Genomic DNA, 25,818 nt, shown 5'->3' with positions numbered 1-25,818 from the left:
AGGGTGAAAACCAGTAATGGGACATGTTTCCATCATTGCATAAACATTCATGAATATACATAATGGTGCCGGAGGAGATGGCTGACGTTTTACGGGCTCCTAACCAATTGTGCTATTGTGTTCGTTTTTTAATTATTTGGAACATAATGTTTCTGCCACCATCTCATGACCGAAAAGAGCTTCTGGATAACAGAACAGCGATTACTCACCTCATACTGGACAAAGATTTATTCTTTAATGAGTCGGACGCAAAGGACTTACTTCAGAAACTGGACAAGGCCTAAATCCCAGTCATTCGCATGAAGAAGAGACAGAGATATATGGGTCGTAGGTCGGTGTGCCTTGTAAGAATCCGACAGCAAGTGGATAACCCGCCTTTACCATCAGTCCTATTAGCCAACGTGCAATCATTGGATAATAGTCTTGATAGCTCATCCAGTTTATCAGTCACTGGCTTCATCAATAAGTGCATCGATGACGTCATCCCCATTGTGACCGTACGTACATATTCCAACCAGAAGCCATGGATTACAGGCAACATCCGCACTGAGCTAAAGGGTATATCTGACGCTTTCAATGAGTGAGACTCCGAGCATGGGCTGACCAACTGGCAAGTGTCTTCTGACATTTTTAACCTGTTCCCGACTGAGTCTAATACCAACATGTTTCAAAGCAGACCACCATAGTCCCTGTGCCCAAGAACACCACGGAAACCTGACTAAATGACTACCGACCTGTAGCACTCACGTCTGTAGCCATTTAGTGCTTTGAAAGGCTGGTCATGGCTCACAACACAATTATCCCAGAAACCCTAGATCCACTCCAATTTGCATACCATCCCAACAGATCCACAGATGCTCTCTCTATTGCACTCCACACTGCCCTTTCCCACCTGGACAAAAGGAACACCTATGTGAGAATGCTATTCCTTGACTACAGCTCAGCGTTCAACACCATAGTGCCCTCAAAGCTCATCACTAAGCTAAAGACCCTGGGACTAAACACCTCCCTCAGTAACTGGATCCCAGACTTCCTAATGGGCTGCCCCCAGATGGTAAGGGTAGGTAACAACACATCTGCCATGCTGATCCTCAACACTGGGGCCCCTCAGGGGTGCGTGCTCAGTCCCCTCCTGTACTCCCTGTTCACCCATGACTGCATGGCCAAGCATGACTCCAACGCCATCATTAAGTTTCCTGATGACACAACAGTGGAAGGCCTGATCACAGACAATGATGAGACAGGAGGAGGTCAGAGACCTGGCAGTGTGGTGCAAGGATAACAACCTCTTTTTAATTGAAAAATAAAAATGTTATCTGTTATTTCTTACATTGTTAGCACAGACATTTTTTTGTGTTATTACATACAGCCGGGATTGTAACATACTGTTTCACGGAAACATGGCTCTCTCGGGATATACTGTCTTGAGTCCGTACAGTCAGTTGGGTTCTCAGTTCATTGCGCAGACAGGAATAAATATCTCTCCGGGAAGAAAGGCGGGGGTGTATGTTTCATGATTAACTACTCATGGTGTGATTGTGATAACACCCAGGACCTCAAGTCCTTTTGTTCACCTGACCTAGAATACCTCAATCGAATGCCGACCGTATTACCTCCCAAGAGAATTATCTTTGGTTATTGTCACAGCCGTGTTTTTTCCCCCATCAAGCCAATACCACGACGTCCCTCAAAGAACTTCACTGGACTTCATGCAAACTGGAAACCACATTTCCTGAGGCCGCATTTATTGTAGCTGGGGATTTTAACAAAGCAAATTTGAGGAAAACGCTACCAAAGTTCTATTAACACACTGACTGTAGTACCCGCACTGCTAAAACACTCGACCACTGCTACTCCAACTTCAGGGATGCCGACAAGGACTATTCAACGCTGGTCTGACCAATCGGAATCCACACTTCAAGATCGGTTTGACCACACGGACTGGGATATGTTCCGAGTAGCCTCTCGGAATAACATCACCGAATACACAGATGGTGTGGAAGCATATAGGAGATGTTGTACCCACTGTGACTATTAAAACCTACCCTAACTAGAAACTGTGGATGGCAGCATTCACACAAAACTGAAAGCGCAAACCACCACATTTAACCATAGCAAGGTGACTGGGAATATGGCCGAATACACACAGCGTAGTTATTCCCTCCGTAAGGCAATCAAACAGGCAAAACGTCAGTATAGAGACAAAGTGGAGACGCTATTCAACGGCTCAGACACGAGACGTATGTGGCAGGTTCTACAGACAATCACGGACTACAAAGAGAAAACCAGCCACGTCGCAGACACAGACGTCTTGCTTCCGGACAAGCTAAATACCTTCTTCGCCTGCTTTGAGGATAACGTAGTGCCACCGACACGGCCCGCTACCAAGGACTGTGGGCTCCCCTCCTCCGTGGCAGACGTCAGTTAGACATTTAAGCGTGTTAACTCTCGCAAGGATGCCGGCTCAGACAGCATTCCGAGCCCCGTCCTCAGAGGATGCACAGCAGGAGTGTTTACGGACATATTCAATCTCTCCCAATCCCAGTCTGCTGTCCCCACATGCTTCAAGATGGCCACCATTGTTCCTGTACCCAAGAAAGCTAATGTAACTGAACAAAATTACTATCGCGCAGTAGGACTCAATTCTGTCATCATTTAGTGCTTTGAGAGACTAGTCAAGGATCATATCACCTCCACCCTACTGACACCCTAGACCCACTTCAAAAGCTCCACAGACCATGCAATCGGCATCGCACTGCCCTATCCCATCTGGACAAGAGGAATACCTATGTAAGAATGCTGTTCATTGACTATAGCTCAGCATTCAACACCACAGGACCCTCCAAGTTCATCATTAAGCTTGAGGACCTGGGTCTGAACCCCGCCCTGTGCAACTGGGTCCTGGACTTCCTGACAGGTGGTGAAGGTAGGAAACAATACCTCCACTTTGCTTTTTCTAAACACGGGGCCCTCACATGGGTGCGTGCTCAGCCCCCTCCTGTACTCCCTGTTCACCCATGACCGCATGGCCAAGCATGGCTCCAACTCAATCATCAAGTTTGCAGATGACACAACAGTAGTAGGCCTGATTACCAACAATGACGAGACAGTCTACAGGGAGGAGGTGAGGGCCCTGGGAGTGTGGTGCCAGGAAAATAACCTCTCACTCAAAGTCAACAAAATAAAATATATGATCGTGGACTTCAGGAAACAGCACCCCCATATCCACATCAACAGGACAGCAGTGGAGGTGGAAAGTAGAGGTCGACCGATTAATCGGAATGGCCGATTAATTAGGGCCGATTTCAAGTTTTCATAACAATCGGAAATCGGTAATTTTGGGTGCCGATTCGGCCGATTTATTTTTATTTTTACACCTTTATTTAACTAGGCAAGTCAGTTAAGAACACATTCTTATTTTCAATGACAGCCTAGGAACGGTGGGTTAACTGCCTTGTTCAAGGGCAGACGACAGATTTGTACCTTGTCAGGTCAGGGATTCAACCCCCTTGGGTTGTGCCGTGGCAGAGATCTTTGTGGGCTATACTCGGCCTTGTCTCAGGATGGTAAGTTGGTGGTTGAAGGTATCCCTCTAGTGGTGTGGGGGCTGTGCTTTGGCAAAGTGGGTGGGGTTATATCCTTCCTGTTTGGCCCTGTCCGGGGGTATCATCGGATGGGGCCACAGTGTCTCCTGACCCCTCCTGTCTCAGCCTCCAGTATTTATGCTGCAGTAGTTTGTGTGTCGGGGGGCTAGGGTCAGTTTGTTATATCTGGAGTATTTCTCCTGTCTTATCTGGTGTCCTGTGTGAATTTAAGTATGCTCTCTCTAATTCTCTCTTTCTCTCTCTCTCTAGGAGGACCTGAGCCCTAGGACCATGCCTCAGGACAACCTGGCATGATGACTCCTTGCTGTCCCCGGTCCACCTGGCCGTGCTGCTGCTCCAGTTTCAACTGTTCTGCCTGCGGCTATGGAACCCTGACCTGTTCACCGGACGTGCTACCTGTCCCAGACCTGCTGTTTTCAACTCTCTAGAGACCACAGGAGCAGTAGAGATACTCTTAATCATCGGCTATGAAAAGCCAACTGACATTTACTCCTGAGGTGCTGACCTTCTGCACCCTCGACAATTACTGTGATTATTATTATTTGACCATGCTGGTCATTTATGAACATTTGAACATCTTGGCCATGTTCTGTTATAATCTCCACCCGGCACAGCCAGAAGAGGACTGGCCACCCCTCATAGCCTGGTTCCTCTAGGTTTCTTCCTAGATTTTGGCCTTTCTAGGGAGTTTTTCCTAGCCACCGTGCTTCTACACCTGCATTGCTTGCTGTTTGGGGTTTTAGGCTGGGTTTCTGTACAGCACTTTGAGATATCAGCTGATGTAAGAAGGGCTATATAAATACAATTTTATTTGAATCTTGCAACCTTACGGTTAACTAGTCCAACGCTCTAACCACCTGCCTCACGAGGAGCCCACCTGTTACGCGAATGCAGTAAGAAGCCAAGGTAAGTTGCTAGCTAGCATTAAACTTGTCTTATAAAATACAATCAATCAATCATAATCACTAGTTTTAACTACACATGGTTGATGATATTACTAGTTTATCTAGCGTGTCCTGCGTTGCATATAATCGATGCAGTGCGCATTCGGGAAAAAGGACTGTCGTTGCTCCAACGTGTACCTATCCATAAACATAAATGCCTTTCTTAAAATCAATACACAGAAGTATATATTTTTAAACCTGCATATTTAGCTAAAAGAAATCCAGGTTAGCAGGCAATATTAACCAGGTGAAATTGTATCACTTCTCTTTCGTTCATTGCACGCAGAGTCAGGGTATATGCAACAGTTTGGGCCGCCTGGCTCATTGCGAACTAATTTGCCAGAATTTTACGTAATTATGACATAACATTGAAGGTTGTGCAATGTAACAGGAATATTTAGACTTGTGGATGCCACCCGTTAGATAAAATACGGAACGGTTCCGTATTTCACTGAAAGAATAAACGTTTTGTTTTCGAGATGATAGTTTCCGGATTCGACCATATTAATGACCTAAGTCTATGATTTGATAGAGCAGTCTGACTGAGCGATGGTGGGCACCAGCAGGGTTGTAAGCATTCATTCAAACAGCACTTTTGTGCGTTTTGCCAGCAGCTCTGCTGTTTATGAATTCAAGCCTATCAACTCCCGAGAGTAGGTTGGTGTAACCGATGTGAAATGGCTAGCTAGTTAGCGGGGTGCGCGCTAATAGCGTTTCAAACATCACTCGCTCTGAGACTTGGAGTAGTTGTTCCCCTTGCTCTGCATGGGTAACGCTGCTTCGAGGGAGGCTGTTGTCGATGTGTTCCTGGTTCAAGCCCAGGTAGCAGCGAGAAGAGGGATGGAAGTTATACTGTTACACTGGCAATACTAAAGTGCCTATAAGAACATCCAATAGTCAAAGGTATATGAAATACAAATCGTGTAGAGAGAAATAGTCCTGTAATTCCTATAATAACTACAACATAAAACTTCTTACATGGGAATATTGAAGACTCACGTTAAAAGGAACCACCAGCTTTCATATGTTCTCATGTTCTGAGCAAGGAACTTAAACGTTAGCTTTCTTACATGGCACATATTGCACTTTTACTTTCTTCTCCAACACTTTGTTTTTGCATTATTTAAACCAAATTGGACATGTTTCATTATTTATTTGAGGCTAAATTGATTTTATTGATGTATTATATTAAGTTAAAATAAGTGTTCATTCAGTATTGTTGTAATTGTCATTATTACAAATAAATGTAAAAAAATAAAAATAAATAAATAAATTAGGCCGATTAATTCACCCACACAGACAGTGTAGTGAAGAAGGCGCAACAGCGCCTCTTCAACCTCAGGAGGCTGAAGAAATATGGTTTGGCACCTAAAACCCACACAAACTTCTACAGATGCACAATTGAGAGAATCCTGTCAGAATGTATCACCGCCTGGTACAGCAACTGCACCGCCCGCAACCGCAGCGCTCTCCAGAGGGTGGTGCGGTCTGCCCAACATAACACCGGGGATAAACTACCTGCCCTCCAGGACACATACAGCACACGATGTCACAGGAAGGCCAAAAAGATCATCAAGGACAACAACCACCCGAGCCACTGCCTGTTCACCCCTCTATCTTCCATAAGTAGAGGTCAGTACAGGTGCATCACAGCTGGGACCGAAAGACTGAAAAACAGCTTATCTCAAGGCCATCAGACTGTAAAATAGCTATCACTAGCACATTAGACGGTGCTGCCCTATATACAAACTTGAAATCACTGGCCACTTTAATAACATTTACATATTTTGCATTACTCATCTCATACATATATATTGTATCTTAGTGTACACCGCTCTGACATTGCTCATCCAAATATTTATATTTTATTTTACTTTAGATTGGTGTGTATTGTTGTGAAATTGTTTGACATTACTGCACTATTGGAGCTAGAAACACAAGCATTTCGCAACACCCGCAATAACATATAATAAACACGTGTATGTGACCAATAAAATATGATGCATAGTCACTTTACCTCTACCTACATTTACAGTACAAGTCAAAAGTTTGGACACACCTACTCATTCAAGGGTTTTTCTTTATTTTTACTATTTTCTACATTGTAGAATAAGTGAAGACTTCCAAACTATGAAATAACACATATGGAATCATGTAGTAACCAAATCAAAATATATTTTAGATTCTTCAAAGTTGCCACCCTTTGCCTTGATGACAGCTTTGCACACTCTTGGCATTCTCTCAAACAGCTTCATGAGGAATGCATTTCCAACAGTCTTGAAGGAGTTCCCACATATGCTGAGATCTTGTTGGCTGCTTTCCCTTCACTCTGCGGTCCAATTCATCCCAAACCATCTCAGTTAGGTTGAGGTCGGGGGATTGTGGAGGCCAGGTCATCTGATGCAGCACTCCATCACTCTCCATCTTAGTCAAATAGCCCTTACACAGCCTTGAGGTGTGTTTTGGGTCATTGTGCTGTTGAAAAACAAATTATAATCCCACTAAGCACAAACCAGATGTGATGGTTTATCGCTGCAGAATGCTGTGGTAGCCATACTGGTTAAGTGTGCCTTGAATTCTAAATAAATCAAACAGTGTCACCAGCAAAACTCCCCCAAACCATCACAAATCCTCCTCCATGCTTCACGGTGGGAACCACACATGCGGAGATAATCCGTTCACCTACTCCGCGTCTCACAAAGACACAGCGGTTGGAACCAAAAATCTCAAATTTTGACTCAGATTTCCACCGGTCGAATGTCCATTGCTCGTGTTTCTTGGCCCAAGCAAGTCTCTTCTTATTATTGGTATCCTTTAGTAGTGGTTTCTTTGCAGCAATTCAACCATGAAGGCCTGATTCACGCAGTCTCCTCTGAACAGCTGATGTTGAGATGTGTCTGTTACTTGAACTCTGTGAAGCATTTATTTGGGCTGCAACCTGAGGTACAGTTAACTCTAATGAACGTATCCCCTGCAGCAGAGGTAACTCTGGGTCTTCCTTTCCTGTGCCGGTCCTCATGAGAGACAGTTTCATCATAGCGCTTGATGGTTTTTGCAACTGCACTTGAAGAAACTTTCAAAGCTATTGAAATGTTCTGTATTGACTGACCATGTCTTAAAGTAATGATGGACTTCTGTTTCGCTTTGCTTATTTGAGCTGTTCTTGCCAAAATATGTAGTTGGTATTTTACCAAATTGGGTTATCTTCTAAATAACACCCCTTCCTTGTCACAACACAACTGATTGGCTCAAACGCATTAAGAAAATCCACAAATTATGTTTTTACAAGGCACATCTGTTAATTGAAATGCATTCCAGGTGACTACCTCATGAAGCTGGTTGAGAGAATGCCAAGAGTGTGCAAAGCAGTCATCAAGGCAAAGGTTGGCTACTTTCAAGAATCTCAAACGTAAAATATATTTTGATTTGTTTAACACTTTTTTGGTTACTACATGATTCCATATATGTTATTTCATAGTTTTGATGTCTTCACTATTATTCTACAATGTGCAAAACAGTAATAATAAAGAAAAACACTTGAATGAGTAGTTATGTCCAAACTTTTGACTGGTACTGTACATATTACCTCAATTACCTCGACGAACCTGTGCCCCCGCATATTGACTCAGTACCCGTACATAGCCTCGTTACTGTTTTCTATTTACTTCAGTTCATTTAGTCAATACTTTAACACGTTTTTCTTAAAACTGCACTGTTGGTTAAGGGCTTGTAAGTAAGCATTTCACTGTAATGTCTACACCTGAAGTGCTCGGCGCATGTGGCAAAATTTGACTTTGATTTGATTATTTTAACTCGTATTTATTCAGGGAAGCCCAATTGACACCAGGGTCTCATTCACAATGGTGCCCTGAGCACAAACATTTTAAAATGAACATTCCAAATAAAATAATAAAAATAGACTACAGGGTACAATTACAATAGTACACTTTCAACAAATAAATCATTACATCAATGGGAACAACTGCAATCCTCAATTAATGAATTTAACACCAGTCTTAAAATGCCTCAGCGGCATCAGGGAATCAATTCCAACAATGGGGGGCACTACATGACAGACCATCATATCTGTTTTACAAATCATGTTTCTAAAGCAACGCACTGCTTGCTATCCAAAAAGCACATTGCAGGTCCAGTGAGTTGACAAAAAATGGAGGTCTGGTGAGCCAACACAAAGTGTGGGTGAGTAGAGTCAGTGTGTAGGACTGTGACGAACTGACCTGCCAGGTAGGCCACGCTTTGGCTGTTGACCTCAAACTTGTCACAGTTGAGGTGTTTTCCGACCAAGGCCAGCAGCGTGTGGAGGATACGCACCGTACGAGCCACTGTGGTGGGCGACGGGTGTCTGTAGCCTTCACATTGACACACACAGAAGGAAAACAGAGTGGCACGTTAGTCATAGCCATACACCACTCCACTGCTAGCTTGGTACATTGTGACATGGCCATACACCACTCCACTGCTAGCTTGGTACATTGTGACATGGCCATACACCACTCCACTGCTAGCTTGGTACATTTTGACATAGCCATACACCACTCCACTGCTAGCTTGGTACATTGTGACATGGCCATACACCACTCCACTGCTAGCTTGGTACATTGTGACATAGCCATACACCACTCCACTGCTAGCTTGGTACATTGTGACATGGCCATACACCACTCCACTGCTAGCTTGGTACATTGTGACATGGCCATACACCACTCCACTGCTAGCTTGGTACATTGTGACATGGCCATACACCACTCCACTGCTAGCTTGGTACATTGTGACATGGCCATACACCACTCCACTGCTAGCTTGGTACATTGTGACATAGCCATACACCACTCCACTGCTAGCTTGGTACATTGTGACATAGCCATACACCACTCCACTGCTAGCTTGGTACATTGTGACATAGCCATACACCACTCCACTGCTAGCTTGGTACATTGTGACATAGCCATACACCACTCCACTGCTAGCTTGGTACATTGTGACATAGCCATACACCACTCCACTGCTAGCTTGGTACATTGTGACATAGCCATACACCACTCCACTGCTAGCTTGGTACATTGTGACATAGCCATACACCACTCCACTGCTAGCTTGGTACATTGTGACATAGCCATACACCACTCCACTGCTAGCTTGGTACATTGTGACATAGCCATACACCACTCCACTGCTAGCTTGGTACATTGTGGCATAGCCATACACCACTCCACTGCTAGCTTGGTACATTGTGACATGGCCATATTAATTCAACACAGTTAGCATTAAAACACATCAAGGCCTACAGAGTACACAACATTAAATGCAGCTAGTGACAAGAACAGACTACAGAGACAAGTGAAAACACCAACAACTGCTGCCAAGCTCTTTGTCACTGCAGGACAAGTCAATATTGCTTGTTTGGGTCTCTGACTGAGTGGGGAAGACAGGTATTCATCAGTGGCTCGGCAAGTCAGGCCAACATCTTTCGTCTATCCTTTATCTAGGTAGATTAGACCCAAACAAATTCAATAATTTCAAATATTTTCAGAATGTTTACTTAACAAATATTGACAGAGAAGCCGTGGTTTATATGATACACAGTATAGTCACAGGAAGGGGAGTTGCTAGGGCCAGGGCCAAGATGTAGTCAGGTGCCCTGTGCCCTCTCCTTACCTTTGAGCAGGTGCCCCACCAGTGCGAAGTTGAAGTTGGAGCTGAAGTTGAGGCCCACAAAGTGGTCCATCTGTTTACAATGCCACTCCAGAGGATGCCTGATCTCCATAAACACCTCCTCTGGACTCTTGATGGGGGGGGGGGGGGGTGTAGAAACACATATTCAGCATATAAATAGTGTCAATATATGTTTCATTTTTGTCATTGAACTGAGAGTGAGTGTCTGTCTGTTACCTTGTCGTTGAATACTCTCAGGCTGTCCAGAGTGTGCAGGTTCTGCTCTAGCAGGGCCGTCCCAGCAGAGTACAGGTTGAGTTCATCCAGCTGCAGCACAGCCACAGCCACCCAGAACACTGCCTTGTGCATGGGGGAGTCCTGGAGGAGCATACAGTATAACCCATGAGGTTACATACATTATATATGGGAACAGCACCAAGCACATTAAGATAACAAAGAACAAATCTAGCCTTTCTCCGATTCCAAATTGTTATTAAAAATCCCGAACCAACAACTTACAGCTGGGTTCCTTTTTGAATAGTAGAACACAAGCATTTTGTTGCACTTGCGATAACATCTGCAAATCTGTGTACGTGACCACATTTTTTTAATTTGACAAGCAGCGGACCACAGACAATCACATTATGTATGGCATGTGTTCTGTGTTTGTGGTTTGTATACCTTGTTGAGAAGGGGCTGCAGCTTAGTCAGAGCAATGACTGTGGCCTCAATCAACACCTGGCTGTTGTAGTTATCAGGTCCTTTTAAGCAGCTCTCCAGCCCCTGTGGAGGAAGAGGATAGGAGAGGATGAGTGAAAGAGAGAGGGTGTGGGGTGAGAGAGAGATAAAAGAAAGAAGGAACATGAAAAAGAGGAAATAAAACGAGAGGGAAAGAAATAGAGAGTAGCGGGGTAGAGAAGAAAAGGGAGAGAGAGTATCATAGTATCCATAATGTTAGCTAGAGGATTAGAAACCATTGGATTAGTGGGTTGGTGCACTCATAAACACTTAGCTCTCTGCATATTGCAGATAGCGCCCACAGGCACCCTAGCCTGTACAGACTGAGCCAGACAAAAATTGGCAGACTGAGCTAAGGAAAGGTAAAACACACTCACCGCCACCCCTCAATGTTTGTGTGTGTGTGTGTTCATTCTGGAAGATGGAGTTACTAATTTAAACTCAGCGCTCCAACAGCCTATGTGTGTGTGTTAATTCTGGAAGCCAGAGTTGCTCATTAAAATTCAGCTCTCCAACAGCGTGTGTGTGCCTGTGTGTGTATGTAGACCCACCCGGTCTATGCTGAGCAGGGGGCTGGCCTTGCTGAGGATCCTGATGATCTGTTTGATCTGGCCGTGGGTCACCCTCTTACTGATGCAGCCAAACACCACCAGGGCTCTGGGCTGCAGGGACGGGTTGTACTGGAATGCAAACCTGGTGGACGACATAGGTGGCATTTGAGAAGTGCACAATAGAGTGTGTATACAGTGCATTCAGAAATTATTCAGACCCCTTGACTTTGTCCACATTGTTACGTTACAACCTTATTAAAAAATGTATTCAATAAAAAAAAATCCTCAATCTACACACAATACTCCATAATGACAAAGCAAAAACATGTTTTTAGAAATGTTTGCAAATGTATTATAAATAAAAAACAGAAATACATTATTTACATAAGTATTCAGACCCTTTGCTATTGAAACACGAAATTGAGCTCAGGTGCACCTTGTTTCCATTGAACATCTTTGAGATGTTTCTACAACTTGATTGGAGTCCACCTGTGGTAAATTCAATTGATTGGACATGATTTGAACCTGTCTATATAAGGTCCCACAGTTGACAGTGCATGTCAGAGCAAAAACCAAGCCATGAGGTCGAAGGAATTGTCCTTAGAGCTCCAAGACATTATTGTGTTCGAGGCACATACCTGGGGATGGGAACCAAAACATGTCTGCAGCATTGAAGGTCCAAGAACACAGTGGCCTCCATCATTCTTAAATGCAAGAAGTTTGGAACCACCAATACTCTACCTAGAGCTGGCAGCCAGGCCAAACTGAGCTAGAAGGACCTTGGTCAGGGAGGTGGCCAAGAAACCAATGGTCACTGACAAAGCTCCAGAGTTCCTCTGTGGAGATTGGAGAACCTTCAAGAAGGACAACCATCTGTGCAGAACTCCCTCAATCAGGAGGGTAGCCACTCCAGACGGTAGCCACTCCTCAGTAAAAGGCACATGACAGTCCGCTTGGAGTTTGCCAAAAGTCCCCGAAAGGACTCTCAGACTAGGGTTGCAAAGGGTTGAAAACTTTCAGGTAAATTTCCAGAATTGTTCTGGAAATTTTCCATGGGAAGTTAAGCCTGGGAATTTTGCTTAAATTCATTAAAAAGGTTAGCTTATAACAGTGAACCTTTTTTTGTGGGATACACAAGGCAATTCTAGGTCTTGTGGCATATTTTGATTAAACTATCACCAATTCAATGGAATTGCAACACTCTGCATGCGCAGTGCATTCTTCCACCATATGTGCAGTGCACTCTTCCATCGCATGTTAAGCTGATTCTCAAGATCTTGCACAATAATGAGATGCTATTGAGCCCACACTACTACACTGTCTGAGCCAAGGACTACATGCTTTCTGTTAAGTTTTGATTACAATACTGGGTGGGGTAAATATATTTTATATAACATACATGATGTTTTGTTAACTAGTAAATAGTAGCCTACAGCAAAGTGTGTTTAAAAAATTTCTGCTAGTTAGTTTTTGCTATCATGTTGGTTTTAGCTTGCTTGAGCCTGCTAACTGAGTGTTAATTCACCTGTTTCCATACATTTTTCAATTTAAAACATTTATCTTACAAAGGAGTTGTTTAATCTAACTGCTTAAGTATTTATCTGTACATGGAATTGTATTTGTTTTTTTCTAATCTTTACAAGAAATGCCACGGGCACGTTCTGATGTGTGGAGACATTACACTGCAGCTAATGTAGAAGGAAAAGCTGTGTACATTTGAAAATACTGTGCCAAATCATATGTGAAGAATACAACAAAGATGCAGAATCATCTGGCCAAGAGCATTAAGTTCCCTCTGCACTCACAACAAGCAACCTCTGACAAAAGTCCCTCTACTTCTATTTGAGTTGAAAATGATGAATCAGACACCTTATCGTTAGCAACAGTTTTTTTGACTCAATGGAGGAACGTAGTCAGAAATGCTGATGAATGTCTTGCTTGAGCTGTGTATGCAACTGGTTCACCTCTGATGCTCACAGGCAATGTGTATTGGAAGAGAAAGTATATGATGATATAATTAACCATATCATCTCCACCCCGCAACCAGTATTCTACAAGAGCACAGACACAAGGAACAACAGACACACCGGTCTCTACATTGCAGATGAGCTGAAGGCAGTCAATGACCTTGGACCACAGAAGGTATTTGCACTGGTGACAGACAATGCTGCGAACATGAAGCCTGCTTGGTCTAAAGTGGAGGAGTCCTACCCTCACATCCCACCCATTGGCTGTGCTGCTCATGCATGGAACATGCTACGCACTGAAAACAATGGACACACTCTACAAGAGAGTCAAGGAAATGGTTAGGTATGTGAAGGGTCATCAAGTTATAGCAGCAATCTACCTCACCAAGCAAAGTGAGAAGAATAAGAGCACCACATTGAAGCTGCCCAGCAACACCCGTTGGGTTGGTGTTGTCATCATGTTTGACAGTCTCCTGGAGGGGAAGGAGTCTCTCCAAGAAATGGCCACATCACAGTCTGCCGAGAGAGTGGTAAGCAGCCTGAAACTCCTGAAACCTATAGCAGTAGCCATTGCACAGATCGAGGGAGACAATGCCATCCTGTCTGATGTTCAGACTCTGCTTGTAGATGTGAGAAGAAATCCATACTGCCCTGCCCACTTCACTGTTGCTCCAAGCAGAGGAAACTGCCGTTCTGAAATACATCAAAAAGCGTGAAGACTTCTGCCTGAAGCCCATACATGCCGCAGCGTACATGTTGGACCCCAAGTATGCTGGCAAGAGCATCCTGTCTGGTGCAGAGATCAACAAGGCCTATGGTGTCAACACAACCGTGTCTCGCTACCTTGGCCTGGTAGAGGGCAAGGTTCTTGGCAGTCTGGCGAAGTCCACTTCCAAACAAGGGCTTAGGGATGGAGATGCAATATGGCAGTCGTGCCAACATATCTCATCAGCCACCTGGTGGAAGGGACTTTGTGGATCTGAGACTCTTTCCCCTGTTGCCTCCATCATCCTCCAAATCCCACCAACATCAGCCGCCTCAGAGCGCAACTGGTCCTTGTTTGGGAACACACACACCAAAGCACACAACAGGCTGACCAATACAAGGGTTGAAAAATTGGTGGCCATCCAGGCAAATTTGAGGCTTTTTCAGCCTGACAGCAAGGTTGGAAAGTGACAGTGAAGATGAGGCCTCAGAGTCTGATGTTCAAGAGGTGGACATTGAGGATGTACAGGCAGAATACATGGAAGCCTGAGAGGAAGACAACCTAAGCTTTAGTTTCTAGACTATCATTTTACAAATGTATGTTGAAAACATTGGGGATCATTCAATAATCCCTTTATTTTGTTGTTCAGTGAAATCATCCCATGGGAAGAGTCAACTCATTTAATTAAAGTTCTATTTGTAATTTAATCGTTTTTTAAATTTATTTCTATTGGAAGGATTTTATCATTTGCAATTATGTTTCTGTCTCCATATGATATGGTAAATATATCCAATGCAAAAAACAATTAGTATTAATTTGCATATATTTCCGTTAATTCCCATATATTCCCACAGAAAGTTTCCACCTCTGAATATTCCCCAAAATATGCAACCCTATCTCAGACCATGACAAACAAGATGATCTGGTCTGACAAACCAAGATTGAACTCTTTGGCCTGAATGCCAAGCTTCATATCTGGAGGAGACCAGGCACTGCTCATCACCTGGCCAAAACCATCCCAATGGTGAAGCATGGTGGCGGCAGCATAATGCTGTGGGGATGTTTTTCAGCAGCAGGGAGACTAGCCAATATTGAGGGAAAGATGAATGGAGCAAAGTACAGAGAGATCCTTGATGAAAACCTGCTCCAGAGCACTCAGAACCTCAGACTGGGGTGAATGTTCACCTTTCAACAGGACAAAGACCCTAAGCACACAGCCAAGACAACGCAGGAGTGGCTTTGGGACAAGCCTCTGAATGTTCTTGAGTGGCCCAGCCAGAGCCCGGACTTGAACCCGATCGAACAACTCTGGAAAGACCTGAAAATAGCTGTGCAGCAACACTCCCCATCAAACCTGACAGAGCTTGAGAGGATCTGCAGAGAAGGGAAAAATACCCAAATACAGGTGTGCCAAGCTTGTAGCGTCATACCCAAGAAGACAAGGCTGTAATTGCTGCCAAAGGTTCTTCAACAAAGTAATGAGTAAAGGGTCTGAATACTTATGTAAATTAGATATTTCAGTTATGTTTTTTATAAATTTGCACAAACTTCTAAAAACCAGTTTTTGCTTTGTCATTTTGGGGTATTGTGTATAAATTGATTAGGGATTTAAATTAATAAAAAAAAATTAGAATAAGGTTGTAACGTAACAAATTGTGGAAAAAGTGAAGCGGTCTGAATACCTTCCGACTGCACTGAGAGACATTCATTGATAGTGGTCAAAGTGAATCTGTCTCAAAAGAAATCTGACATACTTCTGAGCCAGCTCGGTCCATTGGTCCAGCCATTTGCACGCTGGGATGTCCCTCATGCACGCCTACAAGAGAGGACATATTCAGTCAGATATTGGTATTTTGCTTGTATTCTGGACGGTATATAGTATAATATCAAGTAATGTGTGTGTGTGTGTGTGAGCATGCCTGTGTGTGTGTGTGTGTGTGTCTCCCTCACCTCCATGATCTCCAGCAGGGCCTCAGTCACGGTCTCCAGCGAGGAGAGGGCGAAGGTCTCCCTCTCGTAGGAGCCGGGGGAGAAGGAGCGGTCACGGTAGCTGGAGCGGAAGGCGATGACCGCAGCAGACTTGACCTTACTGATGCCAAACAGCAGATAGAACTTAGGCAGGGAGAACTCTGTCAGGCTCAGCCTCAGGACCTGCTTGGTCTCCTCTGGAAGAGATCATGACAAGAGGAAAATATGACTTGTTGCTCTTCTGAAAGAGAAACCCTGAACACTGATATCTATAGCAAACTGTTTTAAACAAACATAAATAACATACATTTACCTCTATTGAAGCAGTTTCATGGTTCACTGCATGCAGTGCTTACATTGGGTCTTTCAATTATCTTACTTGCAAGGGAGCCCAGTGGCATCCATACACATTAATGACCAGGGAAGGGTATGCTGTTTAACTACAGATGGTAGGGAAGATAAGGTGTGCTTCCTCACCTCTGAAGTTGAGCTGGGAGCAGGTGCAGAGAGAGTGGATTATGTTGATGACCAGGCCATGTGTGGAGGCGCGGAGGGACAGGGGTCCGGTGGCCACCAGCAGAGTGACCACGTGGAACAGGTAGGGCAGGTGAGCTGCTACGTCCAGAGAGTTGTTGAAGGACAACATCAGCATGTAACGGGCCAGGATGGCGATGTCATCCCACATCAGGTGCTGCTCCAGGGTGGGCGTGGGAGACAGGCACGTCTTGTCGATGATCTTACACATCCGGCCAATCACCTGGTCAGAGGGTGTGTGGAGATAGCCAATCATTATGAGGTATTAGAAGGTAGAGTCAGTGATATGACATCATATACTTTGTGCTGGACTATTTTTTCATTTCCTGATGACGTTAATATCAACATAATTAATATCTGCCAAGAGCAGCATCTTTTTGTTCTTATTTTATTTTAAACGCGAGCGGTATCCCTAAAAAAACTTCAGATGTATTTTGGGATGTTGGCGAAATAGGAGGCAGAGAGAAGATGGCAGTGATTATATCTGTAAATAAAACACCACTGGCTCAAGCACTGGGTGACAGATAGGCCATGGGGACCAGACAAAGTCCCCTTTGTCCCCAATAGCTGGCCTGTCATGACATCAGTAGTGGCTGAGCTGGAACATGCCAACCAAACAATGCCCACCCTCTGATGGATGACGTGTACATTAAGACTACTATATCAGAACACACAAACCCTGAAAATGATTCATCAAATGTGAAGCTTAAAGTCATTGATTAGTCACTTAAATAGATGTAAATGACTAAGATGGATGCTGCGACACCTCAACTAAAAGAGCACTGTGTTTGCTGTTCCTTAGCAAAACATCTTCACAATGATCACTATTCACTGCCATGCTTTACAGTGTCTGCCTTAATAGGAGCGAGGGCCTGGCTTACTCTTGTCAGCCTGGGCTGTGAGGGTGTGTGTTTCTATTTCAGTAAGAGGGACAATTGGGATAAACAGCTCACAGATGATGGGGTTGATGAGTCGGTCAGTTTGGATGATGTGGAAAGAAGCTGTAACTAAAGCAAATTGGTAAGGATTAATCAATTTAAATGCAAATGTTCTTTGTTTGGAAGACATTTTAGATTAAAAACAGCATTTAATATATGTTGTCTAGGACAATGTTTTGATGAGTTTATCTTTGTATCATACTAAAACGGTTTGCATCTTAATATTGATAATACAGAAATATTTATTTGCTTAATCCCAAATTATGATTTAGAAAATCCCAATTGGAATTGTAAACGGCCGCGATTAAGCTAACAGAGTTGTTCTAAAGTATACTTTGAGTTAGTGACATTGTGGCGTTTGAGAGGAAAACGGTCTCCGACCAAAGGGTTCATTAAGACAAGGACAGTGACGTCATCCATGTTGGGACACTGGGCTTGACACAGAGGAGTGTCTATTAGCATATGACAGTGTTCCCAGTGCATCTAGACTGACAGTTAACTGTTAGCAATTTTGCCATTGAAATCAGTTGGCCCAGTTAGCATGTGTTAGCCTGCGTAAACTAGCTCAAAGTGTAGATACCCACCTTGCTGGAGACCAGTTTGACGTTCCCTGAGGCTAGAGCCACAGCCGTGTCAGCCATGACCTCAGCCTTGATGGAGCCCAGGCCTCCTGTAGCGCTGGTCTTGATGAAGCTGTCCAACACCACGTCCAGCAGGTCCGTTATCTGAGGGCAAAGGTCACAGGTCAGGTCACCAGGTCACATACAACCTGGGTTGCATTCAGTGGGGCTAAAAGTTAGGGACAGTTCAGAAATAAATATATTGTGTAGAATTGACAGGTCATATCTCAGAAACAAGGAACTGCCCTTCTCCCCAAAAAGTGCACTTGTTCACCACCCAGAATGGATTGGGTATGAAAAATTACAGAGGAGTTTAGAATGTGTTGTTTATTATCTATGGAGATATATTCAGATGTCTATACTACAGTCATTTGAGACAAGCCATTAAACTTTTACAACGTAGATAGCTAATGCTATTTAGGAAGAACACTTCAAACCCAAAAGTACTGTCATTTCGATACCGTCCATTAAAAAAATTAAATTAAAAGGTTTTATTGAAAAACAGGCTATGATTCTGCATTTTGGATTCATAAAGCATTCCTTGTGCCTATAAAAATGCAATATGTCCCTATCTTCTACATGACTTCCTCCCATCTCTGTAAGCCTTAATCTCTGAGAAAGCCAACATGGGCAGTTTTTCTTGGGCTTGGAGACATTTATCAGTACATTAAGTAAACATGTGCCCTCTAAGATAGTGTTTGACTAAAATGTAAATTTGAGGTCAAACAACAAGGATGTATGAATGTGTGTGTGTGTGGTTACTCACCTGGCCGAGGCTGCCCCAGATCTTGGCCTGTATAGAGGGGTACATCTGCTTCTCATTGATGGTCATGGTGATGAGCTTATCCAAGATGGCGCTGACACGCTGACGTTTGGCATCATCATTGTGCTTACAGAACCTCACCAGGTTGAGCAGCCAGGGGGTCATGTATTCTAGACACAGGTGCTTCAGCTCTATACCTAAACACAGACACAGAATCAGAGGGTCGATAACACCAGCTCCTCTGTTGTTGCTGCAGTGTGGAGGAGCAGAGATTGGCATGTGGATGAATGACAAGACAGCCACACTGAGAGCTGAGGGCTCTGAAGCCATGGCTCAATGCACACTGATGGATATGGCAATCAAACAGTCCCCCCAAAACGAATGGCAACTGGTCAGGTTGGCATGGGTCGTTGGGCCGGTCTGTGAGTGTGTGTCTGCGTTTGTGTGTTGAGAGAAAGTTAGTGTGTCGGTGTGAGTCTGTAAATAAAAAGAGTGGGCAAGTAGGTGTGAGGTAGAGAAGACAGAGAGTGGCCATCTTTTGGAATGAATTTCAGTCAATGCATTTATGCGCGTTCCGTGTTCTAGACTCACTAGACTTGCTGAAGCCGGAGATGCACTCCTCCAGGAACTCCAGGGTGAGGTGTGGTTCGTTTGCGGCCAGCGTCTTGCTGATGGACACTATGAAGAGGGTGTTGTTGGCAGGGATACACAGGCCTGAGGTCTCCAGCAGCTGGCCCTCGATCTTCAGGTTGAAGGTGCAGGTTAAGGCACACAGCAGGTTGTAGGCTGCAGACCTGTGGAGGGGACAGTTAGCTACTATATTCCATTTCAAAGCAGGAAATTGGATGAAGAAGTTGCGGTAAATTAATTGTTTCATTTAGATACTGCTCATATTTCAGGGAACATGCTACACCAAGACCTGCCCTGATTGACCCCTAGAAGCTAGCTATGTTGAATGTCTGACCTGAGGCTGGGGTCAGAGCTGCCCAGATTGAGCAGGGCGAGGTTCAGCAAGGTGCCCGGCACATCTTTGGGCCTGATCTTGGTGTGCTGGGGGATTGAGTCTGGCTGCGACAGCTCCCAGCGCGTCCTGATGTGGATGATGGACTGGACAATGGCGTCACACTCCTGGTGCATGAAGGTGAGGGGTGTGCCCTGGTTGGCCATGGTCAGGGTGAACTGGCTCTCGTCCACCAGGCAGATCTCCTCAACCTCAGAGGCATAGTACACATCGTTGAGGAACACGGACTGGCCCAGGACACGGGTACGCTCTGCTGACGTCACCTGGACGGCCGTGGAGCCCACCTGGGATAATAGGGAGGGTTGTTGTTGAGAGACAAGTGTGTACATGACAACAATGACAACACAAAGCAGGACTCAATAACCAATCAATTCAATCTTCCACTTTCCCTTTTGGCAACAAACTAATCTATTCAAACTGATTGAGGTATAGAGAAGTGACAAACTTGATTTTCCTGTGTTTTTTTATACTGCATATTTCTACACTATGAGGATGGAATAATATTGTAAAATTGTGAAAATGACATTGAAGCTGTTTGAAAAGACTGCCTGAAATTTCAGCCTGTTTTGGTGCTCTGGAGATTTGACCTCCAATGGTGATATCACCATGCTGTAAATTAGTTAATAGACCAATAATAAAGAGAGTACCAAAACTCTATGCCAATCACAGCTAATTTTCAGTTTGCCTCCCCACTCCCAGACAGTTCTATCAAAATTCTTGCTTGAGAAACTGCCCTTTGCTAAAAAAAAATCCTCTTTCTTTTTGACCATTTTAACACAAAACAATCACATTAAGGTACTTAATTGTTACCCAGAAATGATTTGATATTGCGACAAATATCCAATGCACTTTTTTTTGGTAAACAATTCTTGCTGTTCCCGCCTACCCTCGATCTCCATACTTCCCTGTTCCCCATACCCTGTTTTCCATGTAGCCAGTTTGAAAGTTAGGGTTAATGCTAGGGTTACACACAGACCAGTGTGCTACTGACCTTGATGGAGACCTTGGTGTCCTTGTGGGCCACTTTCAGGGCATTGTGGAACACCTTGAGGTCCTCCTCCAGGGCTAGCGTGGCTGCGGGGAGCTTCTGCTGCTCTGCCTCTACGTGCTCCACCAACCGCACCGGCGAGTCGATGAACTGCACCCGCTTGCTGCCCTTCAGGCCTGTCAGCAGCCTCTCATGGTACTTGGTGTACTCCCTCACCCACGTGTTGCAGTTGTACACGTAGACCACCACCACGTTCTCGTAGGCAAAGCCCGGGAACACCACAAACCACTTGGACAAGAAGTCTGTCTTGAAGCGGTTGCTGGGCCCCACGTGGGTCAGGTCCACTACGATCTCGTAGGGCTTGGCGTAGTAAGGCTTCAAGGTCAGCAGCACATGGTAAATTAGAAGGTCTCCGTTGATCTGGCCTGTCTTAAACCTGCGGAAAGAGAAGGGAAGGAGAAGTTGAGGATAGGTCTGATGGAAGAGGAGTAGGTAGAAAGTGCACTCTCAGCCAGCCAGGTCTACCTCTAAAAATAAATACTTTTACCGGTTAAATAAATTCCAAAATACTGGTATTTTCTGGTCTCTTTGGTTTAGATAGAACAGTCTCACGGTGGATTCATACCGATAAAAATCAGAAATTCATCCCATTCTGAAAGCACTTAATTTGTGCATGAACTTGTTGTGAATGAGCTTTCTATTGTAATAATGTACATAACATATTTTTGTTACAGGGCTCTTCTGAAATAGAGACCTTGGTCTCAGCATGACTGTCAAAATAACTGTTAAATAAATAAAAAGAATTCAGCTTCTCAGGCCTAGAAAGAGTTCATCGTTAGCAGTATTATTAGTATCATTTACTGGTAGCTGGCAGTCTCAGACTGAATTGTGGGCCTATACTAATTTACCTACACCCTTCTGTGTCTCTTTTCAGACGTCGTGTGCTACAGAGGTGGAGGCTCAACGAGCCCAGAAATAAGGTCAGAAAAAGAGGGGGTGCATTTCAAGAAGCTTGGGTCGCAGCAGGTGCCAATTCTGACTCACACACACACCGCCCGCTCCTTATACTGACATATTCCCAGTCTAGTTCACCTTGCCCCACACACACTCACTCACAGGCTGTGCCCTTGCTCAGGTAAGTGATGCCCACACAATCTCCAACATAAATTGTACAAAAAAAGTAATGACCAAATAATGTGTTTCTGTAGTAAGATTCAGCTTATTTTAAGTGGACATTGCAATGAAAACGACAAAATGACGATTTGGACAAATTTAACAAAGACGTCTAGATTATTCTGACATTTACTGTACATAATACTTTCCTGAAAGGTACTGCATAAATAACTTGTAGCCAGTTAGTTCTATGGTAAGGCAAGTCTACTTCAGTAACACATTGACATATTCATTAATTCATTTAGTAAATTGTGATGTAGTGTGACAGTGAGTGGAAGACTTATCTGGGCTAGTTAGCAAAATGTTTTATAAATCACATCTTGTCTTGTCAGGTGAATGATAATGGCAGGGAGAAGTAATAAACTATCAGGACTTGGTAGATGGTTTTCATTATTTTGACCTCCTCACGTAATAATTGGAAGAGGAAGTGTAAACTCCAACATAGCCTATTTGTAGAAAAGGTAATCCAAACACATTTTCGCTAAAAGCAGCAGTTTATCTGGTTAAACAAAGGTTAACCATGTGTTGGCAAAAATGTGTAAGTCAAGAAAGCTTACCAGCAGCCAGCGGTACTTCCCGTGACCCGTACTCGTGGGTGCTTTTCAAAGTTTGTCAGACAGTGTAATATGCTCCAATGAGTGTAATGAGCTCAATATTAGGAGTTGAGAAATAAAGTTGACATCAGAAAGAAGATATTTTCTACTGTAAATATGTCATTCAAAATGGGTTTATTTTGTTGTTGGTAGGCACATTTATAAAAACATTGGGAGGGGGGTCCACAAATAATACATTTTAAAAAACAACACCCTGAAATAACTCTGCAGACCCCTAAGCATACGTATCTCATACAACTTCTATAACTATATTCAAACGTTAACAAAAAGTCACAATACAGAGACTGTTTGCTGGCAGGAACAATAAAAGCTATTCTCTTCCTCTAGTACCATTTCAGAGAACCTGAAACATGGAAGCCTCCAGAATCTCTCTCCATCTTCTCTTCTTCCTTCTGATTGGACAAGCTTCACACACCAGCAGTACTCAGCCTCAGACCAATGTGGACATAGATCGACATGATCAAAACTCCATTACCCCAGAGGAAAACAACAGCACAACACTCCCCGACCCCTCCCCGGAGCCAGACAACTCCAGCTCCCCCAAGGAGGCCACTGCGGGCTGCTTCACGGAGCCCCAGATGGGCGTCATAGTAGTGGCCTGCGCCGGGGGCCTGGTCCTGTGTCTGCTGGTCTCTACTGTGGTCCTGGCCTGCCAGGTGTGCCGTCTTAGGCACCAGGCCCGTGCCCCTCGCCCCACCCGCAGTAATGTGGACCTTTTGAGTGGCATAGGCTACTGGGGCACGGAGCACACAGAGGGGGGCATAGTGGGGCCCTGCGATGCCAGCATCATGTTGGAGGAGGTCCAGGTGGATGATGAAGAGCAGGGAGAAGAAGAGTGGAAGGAAAGGGAGGAGGAGCAGGCAAGAGAAGGGGTAAGGAGCCAAACGGGGGATTCAGGAACGGCTGGAGAAATGTCCATGCAATTGCAGTGTTCCAGCTCCAGGGATTCATGTCTGGAAGTCTCCCAGGAGCTAGAGAACAAGCCCCTAGTGGTGTGATGAGCATTGCATGCACTCGCTCTAGCCTCAGAGAGCCATGCCTGGCTAGGAGCTTAACTTCACTAAGGCACAGAGATATCAAAAGGCCAGATCACCTCCAGTCTTATGCCTCAACAAGTCAAGACTGTTATTTTTTCTAAGTACTGCATCTATATATAATCGAATTTAGGAGCTTTGTAAAATGCATTAATCTGATGTAATTTTTGATTTGTAGAGAGAACGTTTGAATTGGTGGTAGGCTATCGGCGGCAGCAAGACATTCATTTGAAATAATGTGCTACGAACAGCAACCCTACGGCCAACTGCCCAAGTGAATTTACCCTTACTGCAAAGGTTCAACTGCCCAAGTGAATTTACCCTTACTGCAAATGTCCAACTTCCCAAGTGAATTACCCTTACTGCAAAGGTCCAACTGCCCAAGTGAATTACCCTTACTGCAAATGTCCAACTTCCCAAGTGAATTACCCTTACTACAAAGGTCCAACTGCCCAAGTGAATTTACCCTTACTGCAAAGGTTCAACTGCCCAAGTGAATTACCCTTACTGCAAAGGTCCAACTGCCCAAGTGAATTACCCTTACTGCAAAGGTCCAACTGCCCAAGTGAATTACCCTTACTGCAAAGGTCCAACTGCCCAAGTGAATTACCTTTATTGCAAAGGTCCAACTGCCCAAGTGAATTACCCTTACTGCAAAGGTCCAACTGCCCAAGTGAATTACCCTTATTGCAAAGGTTCAGGATCTTTGTACGGGTGGATCATTCACATAGTAATTTAGTGGCGCTCTTATCCAGAGCGACTTTCACCTAACTTTCTCAAGGGCACATGGATAGATTATCCACCTAGTCGGCTCTGGGATTCGAAACGGTGAGCTTTTGGTTACTGTGTCAGGTCCTGTACCTGTTGAACGTTGGTCTTGTACGTCTATATATCTTGTTTGATGTTTTTTTGTTACATTTGTTTATTTAAATAAACTCAAATATGCCAACATGCTTGCTCTTCAGACATGATTTAAGTTAAAATTATTACTTTACACCAAGTCAAGTGAACTTCCTTTCCCTCATCTGAAGTGATTCCATGCACAAATACTATATCAAGGGTAAACTTTGAACATCTTGTTGCCATCCTTGGCTGGGCACAAAGATAGCATTGGGTCTGCAAAGCCTCCATGCTACATTATCAAGTCTCCCCCTCAACCTTCATGTGTCAGTCGACCACTCACAGAAGTCCTAAATCTTTTGTTTCCACTCATCTCTCTACTAAGTCAAACTTATTTTCTCCTTTCTGTAAAAATACAATGTCTGTTTAACTGCCCCAACCCAAATAAATGGCTGTTTTGTAATCATGTGTGAATGAATGGCATTCTTGTTTCAAATCGAGTAAGAACACAATGGTGTTTAGACAAGAGCTTCAGAAAATGGTGGTCTGCAATCAGTGCTCTGACTTTGACTGAAATAGGTTCCGGTACTCATTTTGGGTACTGTTTATTTTTAGGTGGAGGAGCTCCACAATATTTTTGATCTAATATTCTATGAGAGGAGCAGGAGCTCCACAATACTTTTGATCTAAGATTCTATGAAAGGAACAGGAACTCAAGCAGTAGAATATTTAAGTGCCGGTACTCAGCTCCAGTGAGCTCCTGCCCAAGTCAACCACTGACTGCAATGAATACAGGGGGTGGCATGTGTACAACGATCACAGTGAAATAGATGCTGTGAAATTATTGAGTTAGAGTTTATTTTTACAGGGACAGTGCACATTAATCAACGTTTCCGTGCCGGTTTTAGTTTTAGCCAGCCAGCTAATTTTCAACCGCAGGCCCTGAGCAGGTTATTAAAAACAATTACAATATAGACAATCATTGAGCAGTGAGCACACGCCGAGCAACATAGGACAAGCAAGACATAGCATACAGACAGAGCAACATAGAACAAAAAGCAGCAAGACAATACAATAGACAAGAGACAATAGACATTATTCAATTAAAGTAAAAAAAAAAAAAAAAAAACTCTCCTGGCAC

At 44.0% G+C, this 25,818-nt stretch overlaps 2 protein-coding genes across 6 annotated transcripts in view; one reads left to right on the top strand and one right to left on the bottom strand.

Moving 5' to 3' along the window:
* LOC139549363 (neurofibromin-like) overlaps positions 1-25,818 on the bottom strand; it is a 106,291-nt gene that overhangs the window by 12,748 nt on the left and 67,725 nt on the right. For both annotated transcript variants that reach the window (XM_071359800.1, XM_071359801.1), the window contains 13 exons: positions 21,020-21,452; positions 19,972-20,312; positions 19,599-19,801; positions 19,011-19,204; positions 18,209-18,349; positions 16,630-16,909; positions 16,135-16,349; positions 15,939-16,000; positions 11,512-11,653; positions 10,904-11,005; positions 10,460-10,600; positions 10,226-10,352; positions 8,788-8,919 (listed from right to left, as the gene is read on the bottom strand). In XM_071359800.1, coding sequence (XP_071215901.1) covers positions 8,788-8,919; positions 10,226-10,352; positions 10,460-10,600; positions 10,904-11,005; positions 11,512-11,653; positions 15,939-16,000; positions 16,135-16,349; positions 16,630-16,909; positions 18,209-18,349; positions 19,011-19,204; positions 19,599-19,801; positions 19,972-20,312; positions 21,020-21,452 — 2,513 coding nt within the window. The remainder of the gene's footprint in view (positions 1-8,787; positions 8,920-10,225; positions 10,353-10,459; positions 10,601-10,903; positions 11,006-11,511; positions 11,654-15,938; positions 16,001-16,134; positions 16,350-16,629; positions 16,910-18,208; positions 18,350-19,010; positions 19,205-19,598; positions 19,802-19,971; positions 20,313-21,019; positions 21,453-25,818) is intronic.
* Positions 17,529-25,143, top strand: LOC139549365 (uncharacterized). Of its 4 annotated transcripts, none has more exons than XM_071359806.1 (4): positions 17,529-17,706; positions 21,951-22,151; positions 23,131-23,675; positions 24,016-25,143. In XM_071359806.1, exons 3-4 carry the CDS (start codon positions 23,154-23,156, stop codon positions 24,037-24,039), a joined length of 546 nt encoding a protein of 181 aa, XP_071215907.1. In that variant the 5' UTR covers positions 17,529-17,706; positions 21,951-22,151; positions 23,131-23,153; the 3' UTR covers positions 24,040-25,143. The 4 variants fall into 4 exon arrangements, 2 of the variants coding, with proteins under 2 accessions (XP_071215907.1, XP_071215906.1); XR_011669871.1 differs by having other exon boundaries at positions 17,533-17,706; positions 23,131-24,207; positions 24,280-25,143; XR_011669870.1 differs by having other exon boundaries at positions 17,533-17,706; positions 23,131-24,243; positions 24,280-25,143.

Source organism: Salvelinus alpinus, chromosome 22 (genome assembly GCF_045679555.1).
Source record: "Salvelinus alpinus chromosome 22, SLU_Salpinus.1, whole genome shotgun sequence".
Classification (NCBI taxonomy): Eukaryota; Metazoa; Chordata; class Actinopteri; order Salmoniformes; family Salmonidae; genus Salvelinus; species Salvelinus alpinus.
This window is presented reverse-complemented; position numbering and strand designations above follow the sequence as displayed.

Excerpts from the sequence above, each read along its gene's own strand:
- LOC139549365 (XM_071359805.1), top strand. The coding sequence starts at position 23,154 with ATGGAAGCCTCCAGAATCTCTCTCCATCTTCTCTTCTTCCTTCTGATT.